The 15,100-nt window shown below is 42.1% G+C and overlaps 1 protein-coding gene across 6 annotated transcripts in view; it reads right to left on the bottom strand.

The window, feature by feature from the left end:
- The window catches only part of LOC144201795 (granulocyte-macrophage colony-stimulating factor receptor subunit alpha-like), a 12,393-nt gene extending 11,911 nt beyond the window's left edge, over window positions 1-482 (bottom strand). For all 6 annotated transcript variants that reach the window (XM_077724568.1, XM_077724570.1, XM_077724569.1 and 3 more), the window contains exon 1: window positions 254-482. In XM_077724568.1, coding sequence (XP_077580694.1) covers window positions 254-271 — 18 coding nt within the window. In that variant the 5' untranslated portion in view covers window positions 272-482. The remainder of the gene's footprint in view (window positions 1-253) is intronic.
- Between the last annotated feature and the right edge of the window lie 14,618 nt (window positions 483-15,100).

The raw sequence follows: 15,100 nt of genomic DNA, 5'->3' as shown, positions 1-15,100 counted from the left end.
TACTTATTGTGATTTACTGTTGTATTCAAATAATTAATAAAAATAAATGAGATATTTATTAAAAAGAACCAAAGTTACAAAAGTACCAAATTTTGAGTCTTATTTCTGCTTGATTATTTTGGGGGAGAATCTGAGATTTTGACATTACAATTATTTATTATCTTTTCCAACAGAAATTGTTAGAATGAGTGGTACATTTTACTTATTGCGTTTTGAATTGTAAGAAAAGATTTTTGTAAAGAGAAAAACTTACCTCCCAATGTGTCGACATTCCTTGCTGTTTTGTCAAAAGACAATGTCACATTTCTATAGAAAGAAGAAGTGCGACGTCACATGTTGTTCAAGAGCTGCAGGAAACCCCCAAGTTCTTCAATTTCGACATATTCACAGTTTGAATTACTGTACACCTTGTAAGAAAAAACATTCTATTTGTGTTATGCTAAATTGTGAATCTAATCATTTTAGTTCCATTTGAGGTCAGCCCGGGGAATTGGGTGGTTAGGTAATTGGCCTCAGAGGTCTGGGGTCCTAGGTTCTCGCTCTCGCTCACTCTCGCTCACTTTCGCTCGCTCACTATTGCTCACTCCCGCTCACTCTCGCTCTCACTCACTCTCACTTGCTCTCACTCACACACTCTCTCACTCACTCTCACTCACTCTCACTTGCTCTCACTCACACACTCTCTCACTCTCTCTCACTCTCTCTCACTCACTCTCACCCACTCTCACTCACTCTCACCCACTCTCACTCACTCTCATTCACTCTCACTCACTCCCACTCACTCCCACTCACTCTCACTCACTCTCACTCACTCTCACTCACTCTCACTCAGTCACTCTCAGTCACTCTCACTCACTCACTCACACTCACTCACTCACTCTCACTCACTCTCACTCACTCTCACTCACTCTCACTCACTTGCTCTCACTCACTCTCACTCACTCTCACTCACTCTCACTCACTCTCACTCACACTCACTCACTCTCACTCTCACTCACTCACTCACTCTCCTCTCACTCACTCACTCACTCTCACTCACTCTCACTCACTCTCACTCACTCTCACTCACTCTCACTCACTCTCACTCACTCTCACTCTCACTCACTCACTCTCACTCACTCTCACTCACTCTCACTCACTCTCACTCACTCTCACTCACTCTCACTCTCACTCACTCTCACTCACTCTCACTCACTCTCACTCACTCTCACTCACTCTCACTCACTCTCACTCACTCACTCTCACTCACTCTCACTCACTCACTCTCACTCACTCACTCACTCTCACTCACTCTCACTCACTCACTCTCACTCACTCACTCTCACTCACTCTCACTCACTCACTCTCACTCACTCTCACTCACTCTCACTCTCACTCACTCTCACTCACTCTCACTCACTCTCACTCACTCTCACTCACTCTCACTCACTCTCACTCACTCTCACTCACTCTCACTCACTCTCACTCACTCTCACTCACTCTCACTCACTCTCACTCACTCTCACTCACTCTCACTCACTCTCACTCACTCTCACTCACTCTCACTCACTCTCACTCACTCTCACTCACTTTGCGTTGCTCCAATGTTTCTTCTTTATGCTGTGTATCAGCACCCAGTCTTCAGGAATCACCGTCACTTCGTTCGTTTCCTGTTTGAGAAGCAAAATCTCCCTCTGATAGCTTAAATAAGGTGTGTAAGATTTCCTCACGTAGTCTTCCAGATTTTCTCGTCATCCAATTCTCATTGTGTAGTGAATAATAGCAATTTGTAAGGTCTACCAAACAGGACTTCATATAAGGTCCCCCAATTGTGGATGGTAGGCACAATATTTCGCAACGAAATATGAAACCTATTGCCAATTTCCTCAATTATTTTATTAACCAAATGGGTGCCATTCTCACTATAGATAGTTTCTGGAATTCCATATGTGGAATGGTATCTTACTTAATTCAATAAAATCCATTTGTATCTTTTGAAATTGATATGTAGCTATTGAGAACTGCCCGCGTTTTGGCCGTACAGCCCCATTGAGGTTATGCCGAGCATAAATCAAACATGCTATGCATATACATTTAAACCATAAGCTTTGTAGTGCCGTTGTAGCAAGGCCACCACCCCCCTTGTCGAGACATAGGACTTCCCTCGACCCAAGCTAAGCAAGCTAAGGTCCCAATTTGTTTTGTTTTTTACCAATCTCTCACGCCATCCCCAAGGCCTATTGGCAATTTCAGAAATCAATTCCAAATACCCAAATTAGTTTCCACCTTGATATTTTATTGATGGATTATGTTTCGGTGGCCTGCCAATCAAAAAAAAAAAAAGACAACCCATCATTCACGCTAATCATCAGTCCTTTAAAAGACACACCCCCACTCTAGCATTTGAACCGTTTGTAAAAAAAAATTACCTTCATGTTTCAAATAAAGTTATACCCTTTTTAATGCTACCAGTTTAGCTGTTTGTTCCCAGAATTGAAGTGGCAATAGTTTCACCTCTAAGGTTTTTCTTTTCTTTAATTCATACTCAAATTCAATTCACAGCCGTCATGACCTAATGGCCCCATATAAGTTTTTGGGAAAATCCCAATTCCCTCTAATAGCATGCCAATCACCTTTTAACACGGCCATTCAAATTTGTTTCAACTTCATCCAGGTGATAAGATAATGTCCCCCATTTGTAAGACAAATTCCTCCACGCCAGTTTTATGCGACATGACGCCGTCTACTGCCTTTACCACGTCGCCTTGAGTCCAAATTCTATGAACCAAAATAACACAGGACTGCTCACTCCCCACATTAGGTTTGGCAACCTCGATCGCCGTCGAATTTTGCCCATCCCATTTATTCATAGACAACCCATCTACCTAAAGCGTCACCTGTTTCAAAACATGAAAGGCCCCACTAGAATTTGGGCATCCAGCGCCAAATAGAGCCTATTTACACATTTGTCTCGAATTTGTTTTAGATATGGGGTCCCCAATTCCCAAAATATCCCAGAATTCATGCACCAACATATCCTGTCAAAACCCAAAGCGGTTAACATAACCTGTTTCTGAGCCAGATTTTGGAATTTGGAGAATGGCTCCTTTCCCCCCTTCTCTAAGCTTGTTGTTGCCAATCGTTATCACTGTAACATTCAGGCGTATTAACCCCATCATTGCAATGCTATGAATTTCAAGCTAAAGTTCTCTTAATTTGCATGCCCTTAATGCAGTGCTTCTCAAATAGTGGGGCGCGCCCCCCTGGGGGGGCGCGTGTAACCCTGGGGAACAGGATTTTATTTGGCCGTACTAGTATAAAGTGTAATTGCGCATCCACAACAGTAGCTAGCAGTGGCGCTCTCATTGTTACTTCTGTCATGTTTGTGAGAGTGCAACATTTCACATGTTGTACCTATAACACTTTTATAAAATGATTTTATTTATAGTCACGGTGGGAAGTGGGGGGGGCGCGAATAGTTTTCTTCTTGCTAGGGGGGGCCTAACAGAAAATAATTGAGAAGCACTGCCTTAAAGCAATAGAAAGCAACGTCATTTGGTTGTATCAATTCATCAATGCTTATCCAATCCGTAATATCCTTAAAGTCATCAATATGACCTGTGCCAAAGCATATTTCCTCCCGCCAGGACAACAGACAATGTTCTTTCAAGTGCCCTTTCTATGTGAACATTCTATGTTACTCCAGTCTTAGGGGAAAAATGCGCGTCCTGAACCAATTATTGTATTTACAATTCACCTTATTATTTGGATGAATGCCATGAATTTTCTAATGCCACTATTGCATTGTTAATTTCCCGTCTGATGTCGTAAACACCCAAATAACTCTCAATACCTAAGATATACTTTGCAAATCACATGATGTTTACTTAAGACAAGAGTCATTTCCCATAGATCCCTGTTACCAAAATAAAAATCTACAACAATTAAATTAGAGAAATCAACTTGCTAGGCATTTCCTAATTACAGTTTTCAATGTTTAATAAAAGACCCTCAAATTGTCACCAATATACCATAATATTGTAAATTTTTCCATCCTCATCTTTTCTTTAACCAGCCAACCTCCTGGATTAAAGTATTTTGAACAATCAAACTATTCAAAGATAGTATTAATATTATTTTATCCCCCAAAAGGTAGTTTCCTTTAACTAAGAGCCCTTTAAAATCCACAATTGCTCAAAAATGACTATTTTGCTCGATTCCCAAATCCAAAGCTTTTTACCAAATCATCCTTTTACTAAACTGATTTTCTATCACTTTAATATACATTTCTGTTTAAAACACGAAAAATGAATGCGAAACCATTCCTTGCAGACCACGTATTGCTATTATTCTGAAAAGTTTAAACAGAAAACGCCATAAGCCGCAAACTATGACCTCCACTCTTGCTGCGAAAGCAGCATACTTATCTTCTGTTTACAAACCAGCGAGTCACCACTTGAAACGTCGCCTCTTTTTCCTGTGCCCAAATACAACGCTTTTTAGAGAAGTCAACCGTTAAACAATCAAATTAACCCCTCTTTTGATATCCAACTACATCACAATATTTTTCCATGACCCCACAATCAGAATATGCTGCGAGCACAACAACATAGCAAAAACCCATTTTCTGCCCTCAAGTTTGCTTCAGCACCCGCAAGGCCAATTATTATTATTGCAATGTCTTCACGGAAGGGATCCACGAAATTTTAGTCGTTTACATGGTCCGCACGCACCCGAAAGGCCAACACTCAAATTGTCTGCCCCGCAGCCCACATGTTTCACTCCCATCTAATCAGCAGCCGCTGCACCAGAGCGCTTCTCCCGAAGTCGACACATTATTTGGCAAGTCTAGAGCATAATAAAAAACACAGGTGAAATTCCCTGCTAAACATTTAAATGACCATTTTGTATATATTCTTTCGTCTTTTAAACACCATCTTCCCGCTAGCGGATGGGATCAAAACCAGGCCAAGCTGTAATAAGCCATTACATTGGAGTAAATTGACAGTACATATAGGTTATATTAACAAAGCACCTACAGCACCTGGAAATAAGCATTCTAATTGTTGTAATACAAGCCCCAGCATCACAAAAAACCAATTGAATTGTAATCACATAAACATGACACCTGGATTAACCAAATCAAATACCCGTGTCTCCATTTATTTATAGCTCAACATTCTCATATCCAAAATCCACATTCCAAATCATTCTAAGCCGACATTCCTTGTTTTCAGAGACCTTCTAGTCTGGGTAATCATGTAATATATATACCCCCATTTTCTACAAAGTATCTCTGATTTTTGTCGAACATTACCACATCTCTTCTCCCTCTATTTTTGTTAAACTTCCTCTACACCTACCTCGGTAAATATTTTCCCCGTCAGCCGAGGAGGCCCTGCTATTTTTCCTTAACAAACAGCACTTTCCCGCCGCCTCGGTCTTAAATATATCCCCGTATAACCCCACTATTTTTCCCAAATAGTATTTTTAACTTCTTCCTGGCCTTATTTCACCATTAGTGTCTGTGGAACAAGCCGTCACACCTTTATCCATTTTATATATTTATATATTTATACATTTGTACATTTGTACACTCGTCCACCTGTCCACTCGCCCACTCGCCCACTCGCCCACTCGCCCACTCGCCCACCCGCCAACTCGCCCACCCGCCCACTCGCCCACTCGCAGTATCCCATGGAGTTCCATAGTCTCCCCAGCGTGACCGAGGTCGGCCCCGTGGCCGTGCATAACTGCAGACACCGCACTTATCTGCCTGTCGATCTCCGGCTCCATTCTTCCCTCACTCATGAACAAGAAAGACCCCAAGATACTTAAACTCCTTCATCTGGCGAAGGACCTGATCCCTGAGCATTGATAGATCTGAAAATACAACTTCAAGAGCAGGTTAAGAATGAGTGAGATCGATTTAATAGGAAATAGGTTTATTACCGGACTGCAGGATGGGGAGAGAGCTCAAACAGCTGCGAACATGCTCACAGTCTGTTGTCCTTGCAACTCTCTCTGAATGAACAGTGGGTCAGTATTTGTATGGGAAAACGGGGCATAGTATGGTTTCTATGACAACGACCAAACGTTGCCCAAAGTCTGATTAATCAGTGACAGGTCCCCATGAAAACGACCAAACTTTGGGCAAAGTCTGATTAATCAGTGGCAAGTCTCCATGGCAACAACCAAACTTTGGGCGAAGTCCGGTTAATCAGTGTCAAGTCTCCATGACAACGACCAAGCTCAGGTCAAGTTTCTTATGACAACGATGTTTCTATACTTAAAAAACAGATACAATATGAACAAGCATTTGCTAAGCGCCGTTGTCATTTTATCTTAATGTTATCTTACAAGCATACCATTTTTTTCGACACAGGACCATGGTCTCAAATTTGGAGGTAATGATTCTCATCCAGGCCGCTTCACACTCGATTCCAAATCGTCCCAGCGAGAATTGGAGATCACAGCCTGATGAGGTCTTCTGCAAAAAGCAGGGATGCAATAGTGATGCCTACAAACCGGACCCCTTGCACCTAGCTATTCTGTTTATAAATGTGATGAACAGAATCAGTGACATAGGGCAGCCCTGGTGGAGTCCAACTGATAGGTCTGAAAATACAACTTCAGGAGCAAGCAATTGCAAAGATACTTTGTCTTACACCAACCCCCACTGGAAAAGGATCCGACTTACTGCACGGAAAAGACTCTGACACTGGTCATAAAGGGGCTCCAGAACCCCAAACTCCCGGAGTAACCCCCACAAGACAGCTCGCGGGACACTGTTGGACGCCACCAAGAACATGAAGATTGGTTGGGGAAACTCCCATGCCCTCCCGAGCACCCTGCTGAGGGTATACTGTTGATCTACTGTTCCATAGCCAGGATGAAAAGCACACTGCTCCTCCTGAATCTGAGATTTGACCTCCTGGCGGACCTTCCTCTCCAGTTCCCCAGAAAAGACCTTCCCGGGGCTGAAGAGTGTGATTCTCCGATAAAAGGAATACACCCTCCGGTGACCCTTTTTATAAAGGGGAACCACCACCCCTGTCTGCCAATCCAGAGGCACTGTCCCCGATGTCCACACGATGTTGCAGAGGTGTGTCAACCAAGACAGCCCCACAACATCCAGGGCATTTAGAAACTCCAAGCGGATGTCATCCACCCGCGGGGCCTTGCCACCGAGGAGCTTTTTAACCACCTCACTGAGATAAGAAAGTCCGCCCTAGAAACCCCCGCTTCTGTTTCCTCATGGGAAAGTGTGTCGGTGGAATTGAAGAGGTCTTTAAAGTATTCAGCCCACTGATTCACAACATCCTGAGTCAAGGTCACAAGCGCCCATCCCCACCATACACTGTGTTGATGGTGCACTGCTTCCCCCTTCCGATACGTCAGTTTGTGGACCAAATTTGATTGAATCTACACAGAAGTCGTTCTCCATGGCCTCAGCGAACTCCTCCCATGCCCGGGGTTATACCTCAGAGACGACAAGAGCCACATGCCTCTTGGCCACCCGGTACCCGTCAGCTGTCTCCGGAGTCCCATTGGGCCAAAAGTGCCAGTTAGGACTCCTTTTCAGCCTAACGGCATCCCTCACCACTGGTATCCACCAGTGCATTCTGGGATTGCCGCCACGACAGGCACTGACCACCTGGCGGCCGCAACTCCTGTCTGCCGCCTCAGCAATAGGAGCACGGAACATGGTCCACTTGAACTCAATGTCCTCCGTCTCTTCCTAGACATGGGAGAAACTCTTTAGAAGGTGAGAATTGAAACTGCTTCTGACAGGGGACTCTGCCAGGTGTTCCCAGCAGTCCCTCACAAAACGTTTGGGTCTCCTGGGGCGCACAGGCATCTCTCCCCACCATTGAAGCCAACTCGCCACCCGAAGGTGACAGCTCCGCCCCTCTCTTTACCCAAGTGTCCAAGACATGCGGCCGCTGGTTCAATGACACGACCACAAAGTTGATCATCAAACTGCGTTTAGGGTATCCTGGTGCAGTATCCTGGTGCATTCAAGTGTACATATGGACACCCTTATACTTGAACAAGGTGTTCATTATTGTCAATCCCCGAAGAGCACAGAAATCTAACAAGAGAATACCACTCTGGGTCCAATCAGGGGGGTCGTTCTTCCTAATCACTGCCTTCCAGGTCTCACTGTCATTGCCCACGTGAGCATTGAAGTCCCCCAGCAGAACGAGGGAGTCACCTGAAGGAGAACTCTTGAGCACCCCCTCCAAGGTCTCTAAAAAGGATGGGTACTCTGAACTGCTGTTTGGTGCATACGCACAAACAACAGTTATGGTCTCGTCCAAATACGCTACCCCCCCCCCCCCCCAGATCTGAAATACAACTTCAGGAGCAGGTTAAGAAAGAGTGAGATCAATTTAATAGGGAATAGGTTTATTACCAGACTCCAGGATGGGGAGAGAGCTCAAACAGCTGTGAACACGCTCACAGTCTGTCGTCTTTGCTACTCTCTCTCCGAATGAACAGTGGGTCAGTCTTTTTATAGGAAGACGGTAATATTTCTAAGACAGGGATGTAGGACAGTTTATGTTAACAAGACTTTGGGCTAATATGGTTAGACATTGGCAGGGCTAAGTTGTATGCAAAGACGTTATTTTTATAGCTCACACAAACTGACGCAGCCTATCTTATATTGTGCGATTCAAACAAACAGTTCCAAAGCGAGTTGGCCACATTCCACAATACAATGGAACAAATGCAAACCCAGTTAGCCAGCCTATCTTACATTTCGCGATGCGAACAAACAATTGCAAGGCCAGCTAGTTAGCCTATCTTACATTCCACCATCTTAACAAACTATTGTAAAGCGAGTTTGGCCACAAGGCGTGACATAAACAAAAAATTATTAAGCCAGTTGGCCAGTTTATCCCACAGTAGGCCCGGTGACCAGGCGATTGCCATCGCGTGCCTCTGCCGGGCCTGGCTCCAGAGTGGGTCCCGGGGACCCGCCTGAACCAGGTCTGAACCGGTACTTATAACTGGCAAATCCTGAACACATGTTACCATGACAAAACATTTACAGTAATCCCTCGACATACGAGTGCCCCGACATACGAGCAATTTGGGATACGAGTAAAATTTCGAGCAATATTTATCCTGAGATACGATACAAATTTTGAAATACGAGCATACAGCAAACACGAGAGGCTGCTCATAAGAACATGAGGGGCAGTGTCTTTCTGGTCGCAACTCCCTCGTGTAATGTCTTTACAAGCACTGGGCGTAGTGCAGTTTTTCAGTGTTTTTTGACGTTAGTCAGTGAGAATTTCGTAGCTTGTTTGCTAATAAGAGGAGTATGTACTACTTCCCGGGCATGTTAGCAAGTGGTCGCGCGTTATCCTATTGTGAGGACATTTGTGTGCATCATTTTTGGATTTTTTTGACGGGAAGACAAAAGCAAACAAGCCCGGTAGGTTGCATTTGAAAATCAGGGTGGAGGCGGGGCAAATAGAGCCCGCCTGGGAGAAAAAAATGTATAAAACTGTAAAAAGAAATCAGAATTAAGTTTAGTGTAATGTTGGAGTAAACTTATTTTTGACGTGTCTGCATCGTTATCCAAGTTAATTTTAATTTGTTGTCACAAGCGCATTGCCAGTCAACAGTCCCCCCCTCTGTCCCTTTCTCTCTACCCTCCGCGAAATCCGTCTAATTTTAGTACAAACATATTTTAGTACTATTAAACAACTAATTATTTATTACATTGTTGATAGATGGCGAATTAATAAACAAAAATATTTTTCCAATCCAATATCCTTTTGCAGAGGGTTGGAACAAATTCATTTGTTTTTAGTTCATTTTAATAGGAAAAGTTGATTTGAGTCACGGGTAAATTGACATAGGAGCTCAGTCCTGGAACGCATTAAGCTCGTATCTCGAGATACCGCAGCATTCACAATATATGGTACGGAAACCTTGTAAAACAAACTACCAGCATGAATACTATTCTCAGATGAAAATTTCAATTTCAAATCTTTAAAGTCTAAATCATCATCATAATATATATTTTTTCAAAGTATGAATCATCATCATCAGATACACCAAACAATTGATTCCATTCTGTTTGAGTTATTTTTTCTAAGAGTGAGCACGGCCAATGTCGGCGGGGCGAGCCGTGAAGCCCATATAGTGCTCCCTGGGCGAACTCCGCGGCTGCCTCGCTGACATTTCTTTGGAGCAACTTTTGTTATTTTACCCTCCCCTGTAAACTTGGCGAAAGCTATTTGGAGAGAGCTGGCTTTTGGCAGAATGTTTTTTTTTTGTAGAATGGGCTCTCACACCCCATCTGGCGGAAACAGACAGGATTCACGTCTCATTATAATGGCTGCGTAGGGGACACTGGTGGGGTTTTATTAATCAGGATTTGGTCAGAAAAGTGAAGACCTCATGTTTAACGTGCACTCAAACTTTACTTCAGTTTTTTGGGACAAAAATTTGCGTGTTATAGTACTTGAGTAAATATGGTAGCTTAGTTCAAAATCAGGTATCATATTTTACTTTCATTGAAGTAAAACTTGAAAACAACAATGTTTTAGATGCAGTGTTACTAGTCCTGCAAAAATGAAATTAAAAGTCGAGAGTGGGTGATAGACAAAAGCGGCTCCTGAGTGTGTGCTGAAAAGTTGTAAGCAACGTCATCAACATTTATACAATGTATAAAATATGAAAATGATAGTTATAGTTCCTTTAACATGGATGGCAGGCAATAGAAAGTTAGTTTTCAGCCCATTATTTATTTGTTTTGGGGCGTCTGCCTGACCCGTCATCGTTGAATTTATGCTTTACAAGTTAAACAGGGTCTTAACCCTCAACATTGCTGAAAATAGTGCCTTTGTTGTACTTCAGTATTTGAATATCATTTAATGTGCAAACAATGTTTATATTAGCATGCTCTTAACGTATAAAATTGAACTGTAAATTTTCCACAAAGTATACCTCATACAAATAAAAAAGCTTAAAACTACAGATTCCCAGGTCACATGTGGTGACATTGAGCTTTACTTCCTGTAAGAGATCCTTACTTGAGGGATTTTACATTCTCATTTCTGAACCACTTTATCCTCACTAGGGTCACAGGGGTGCTGGAGTTTATCCCAGCTGACTTCCGGCCAGACGCAGGGGACACCCTGAATTGGTGGCTAGCCAATTGCAGGCCACAAGGAGACAAACAACCATTCATGATCACACTCATACCTAAGGGGCAATTTACAGTGTCCAATCAGACTACCATACAAGTCTTTAGAATGTGGGAGGGAACCGTAGTACCTGCAGAAAACCCACACAGGCCCAGGGAGAACATACAAAATCTACGCAGGTGAACTGGATTTGAACCCAGCTAACCACTCAGCCCCCGGGCCGCCCTGAATTTTATACTTTTGCATTATTTATCAAGAAACCAGTGTTTTTTTTAAAAAAAAAAAAAGTAAATATTTTTAAAGCAAGCAAAGTAATTTACACATTTTTAGGAAACACATTTTGAGTAGGACAAAAACAGCCTGTTCACCACCAGTATACATAAGTCTCAAATAGCTCATTAAGAGGGAAAATATAATTTATTCAGAAATGAAAAGTTGACTTCCAGCTGTGGATATAAGGGGTGAAATAAACCCAGAACAGTGTATGTAATGCAGATAGGTTATAATGAATAATTAATCTGACAAAAGAACCTAATGAATAGACCCACATGCATTCATATGGATAAAATGTAATACTTATATCAGCCAGAACACAATTTATTCCAAAAACTGTGTTAAAAATGTAGTATCTGATATTGATTTTCAGTGTTTCTTTTTGTCTTTTTTTGACTTCACATGAGTCTTGTCCAAACATTTGCCACTTTTCACTTAATGCTCACTTAATATCAACGATCCAATCTTGACACGCAGAGGCTGAACACAATCTGGCTCCCTGCTCCCACCAAATGCACAACCACCTATCAACCTAGCCCCCAAATTCACCCACAAAAGCAGATTTGATTTCAAATAAGTTTCCTTTGTGTTATCGTTGAATAAACATGCAGATGTGAGAAGGGCTCACGCTTAATTTAAACCATGTTGCTCTAAAACTAATCCTAATGTATGAATCTTTAAATTCTCCTCCTGACCTTACTTTATTAGCGGAGAAGAGAAACATCTCCAGACAAAAGGACAATAGGGTCAAAAGCACTAAAAGGGAATTGGGGTGCTGCGGCTAGTTTTCATTAAAATGCACAATGCAAGCCCTTAAATCACCATTAGAAAATAATCAGAAAGCTGGCGGGGCCGGCAGAGATGGCCGCACAGATTGCCTGCTTTTGCACACAATATGGGCAATGAAGTGGAAGGGGATGTGGGAGTGTCCGTTAAAAGATTTCTTTGCACTTCTTATTGCACTGGCTCTAAAGTTCCCTTACAATTTGGGTCTGGGTGTAAAAGGCTGTATTCATGATGTGTTAGCCTTTTTGTTTATTGGGAGGAATGTATTCATAGTGTTGCAGCAATCAGCGACAGATGGGCTTGAAGGTGAAGGATAGGAGCATTAGTTAACTAAGGATGAAAGGGAGAATAAATGTTTAAGTAAACAGGACATTATCAATATGTTAGCATTTTGGTGCCATCCATATTGCTGCTCATTTCACCAGAGGCTTCGAAGTGATACATTGTGTGTGAGTTGCCATCAAAATTTAGGGCAGGGGTGGGCAAACTTTTCAGCCCGGGGGCCACATTGACTTTAAAGATTTGACAGATGGGTCAGCACAAGATACAATGCATATAAAAAACTGCATCCATTAACAGTACATATGAAACATAAACTGAAAAAAACGACTAAAGTATTACCATACTCATCACTCATCATTAAAGTAAAAAGTAGAAAGTACAAAGTAAAATAAAAACGAAGGTATTAATTTTAAAAAAGATAGAGGGGCTGTAAAACACGCTAAACAAATAAGAGTGGACCGAGCTACTCCCACTGGCTTCCACATGATGTGCCATCCTGGGAAAAAAACAACAAAAAAACAACATTATTTGGACAACGTCGGCGGGCCGGATTAAAAAGCCTAACGGGCCGTATGTGGCCCGCGGGCCTTAGTTTGCCCATGTCTGATTTAGGGTGTGTACAGTTAGCAGACTTTAGATTAAACTCGCTGTTTGTTTTCATAGCACTTACGTCAATGTTGGAGTTTCATATGAGCAGGAGCCTGGGCCTTCTACTGGTCACGAGTTAGTCACAATTCACACACCAAACAATTCACATTTACACTACTAAACCATTTTTGGGGTAACGAAAAAAACATATTTACAAGTTGTAAAAACATTTTAATTTGTTCTAATTCGCCATATATTGACAAAGTAACAAATAATGAGTAGTTTAGGGATGATGGATAGGGTTGACGTATTCCTCTCCTATTGCCGAGCAAGCTCGGTGACACGTACATCACCCATATTTGTTAATTATTTCGCGCTTAATGTTGATTGTCAACGGTCGCCTTTTCTTTGCAAAACTCTGCTGATCCAGGGTTTGCCCGCATCTCAACGCTTTTTTCGTATCTAGGGCGAATTCTTCGATCGAAATTTTCACCGTTTTCTCGAGCATCTCGTAGGTAGAGCTGCTCGTAGGTCGACGTACCACTGTATATACGTGAAACCCCAGGTAAACTCAATGGTCAATCACAGGGACAGGTCACACAGGGGAAAACACAACAAAGCCAATCTCTAAAACTGCTCATGTCATAACATAATGATTCAATCACAATTTTTAGAAACCACACACAAAGTAATGATTGAGTTACCAAATGCTTTATCAGGTTTTCATTATATTTAAAAGTTTAAGTGTCAACGACACTTACTGCTTCATTCACTACTAATCATTTCCATCTCTACTTGAGGAAGTCTATTGTACCCCTTCCACTCACACACAAACCCTGGAAGACAGCTCTCTGGTATAAAGATGTTAATTGGTTAATTAGCACTGACAACCAATTAGGAGTGAGCTGCTTGAGACGGCACATCATGCAAGCAAAAGTTAGCCAAGAGTGGAAGGCGCATGGGTAGTTGTGATTGATTATTGCATCCCATCTTCTCATCATAACTGCAGCCTCTCTCACCGCCTCGTGTTGTGTACAGGGTGGACAAAAGAATCCAAATCGTCTGTTTACATCTCAAAGAGTTAAGCCCCCCAAGAAGCAGGGGTTAGTCGAGCAGCCACACAGTACCAGAATAGCCTGCAATCTTTCGAGCAAATAAATAAACAATCATTAAGAAAAAGAGATGAGGAGAGGGGGATTCTCTAAAGATGTATTTATTTATATTAAGTAAATTTCTAATCCATCCAATGAAGAAGGGAAGGGATTTGAAGATGCTTTTTAATTCTGCTTTTGTGCAACTTACGTGCAGAGGTGGCAGAGTGACATGACACTTACTTGATTGGGGTTCTTTACAAACTACGTGCCGTTTAAATGACAGCTTTGCTTCCCATTCCCCCCTACTTTGGTTGTGCTTACTGCACATGCACACTGTCTAATCCCCAATGCAAGATGGTGCTAATTTGCATCTGTTTTCTCCTTGGCTCACTTCTGAATTTGAGAGTTGGAATGTGTTGGCTTCCATGTGTGCCACCATACAAAAAGATGTGCAAGGAAGCATGTGAAATACAAAGCGTGATGAGAGATAAACAGAAAAAGACACACACTTGAAAATTTAATGAGTATCATAAATGGACACCTGAAAGTGTATCCTGCATTTTTTGCAAGATTTTGGAATGTTTTACAGCAGATATTTTAGGCAAAAACAATGGAACCTTGAATTTGGTTCAGTCCCAAAAATCAACATGACTAAAGTTGGAAGAGCTAATTCGGAGCTACTATTTTAAAAGGTGAGTTGAATTGTGTTGTTTTTAAATAGTAATGTGGCATTATACTCTGGGAACGATGACCCTTAACACTGGCTAGTTGGTAGTTACGAGTGCATCCTGTTGGCGATGCAGATAAAAATTGGGAGACACGGATTTTGTTTGTTGTGCATCAGAATAATGTCATTGTCATAAACATAAACAGTTAACAAGTCATTTGACGGTAGTATTCTACTCAGATTGCTAACCAAATGATTGC

This window comes from Stigmatopora nigra, chromosome 9, assembly GCF_051989575.1.
Source record: "Stigmatopora nigra isolate UIUO_SnigA chromosome 9, RoL_Snig_1.1, whole genome shotgun sequence".
In the NCBI taxonomy this organism is placed as follows: domain Eukaryota; kingdom Metazoa; phylum Chordata; class Actinopteri; order Syngnathiformes; family Syngnathidae; genus Stigmatopora; species Stigmatopora nigra.
This window is presented reverse-complemented; position numbering and strand designations above follow the sequence as displayed.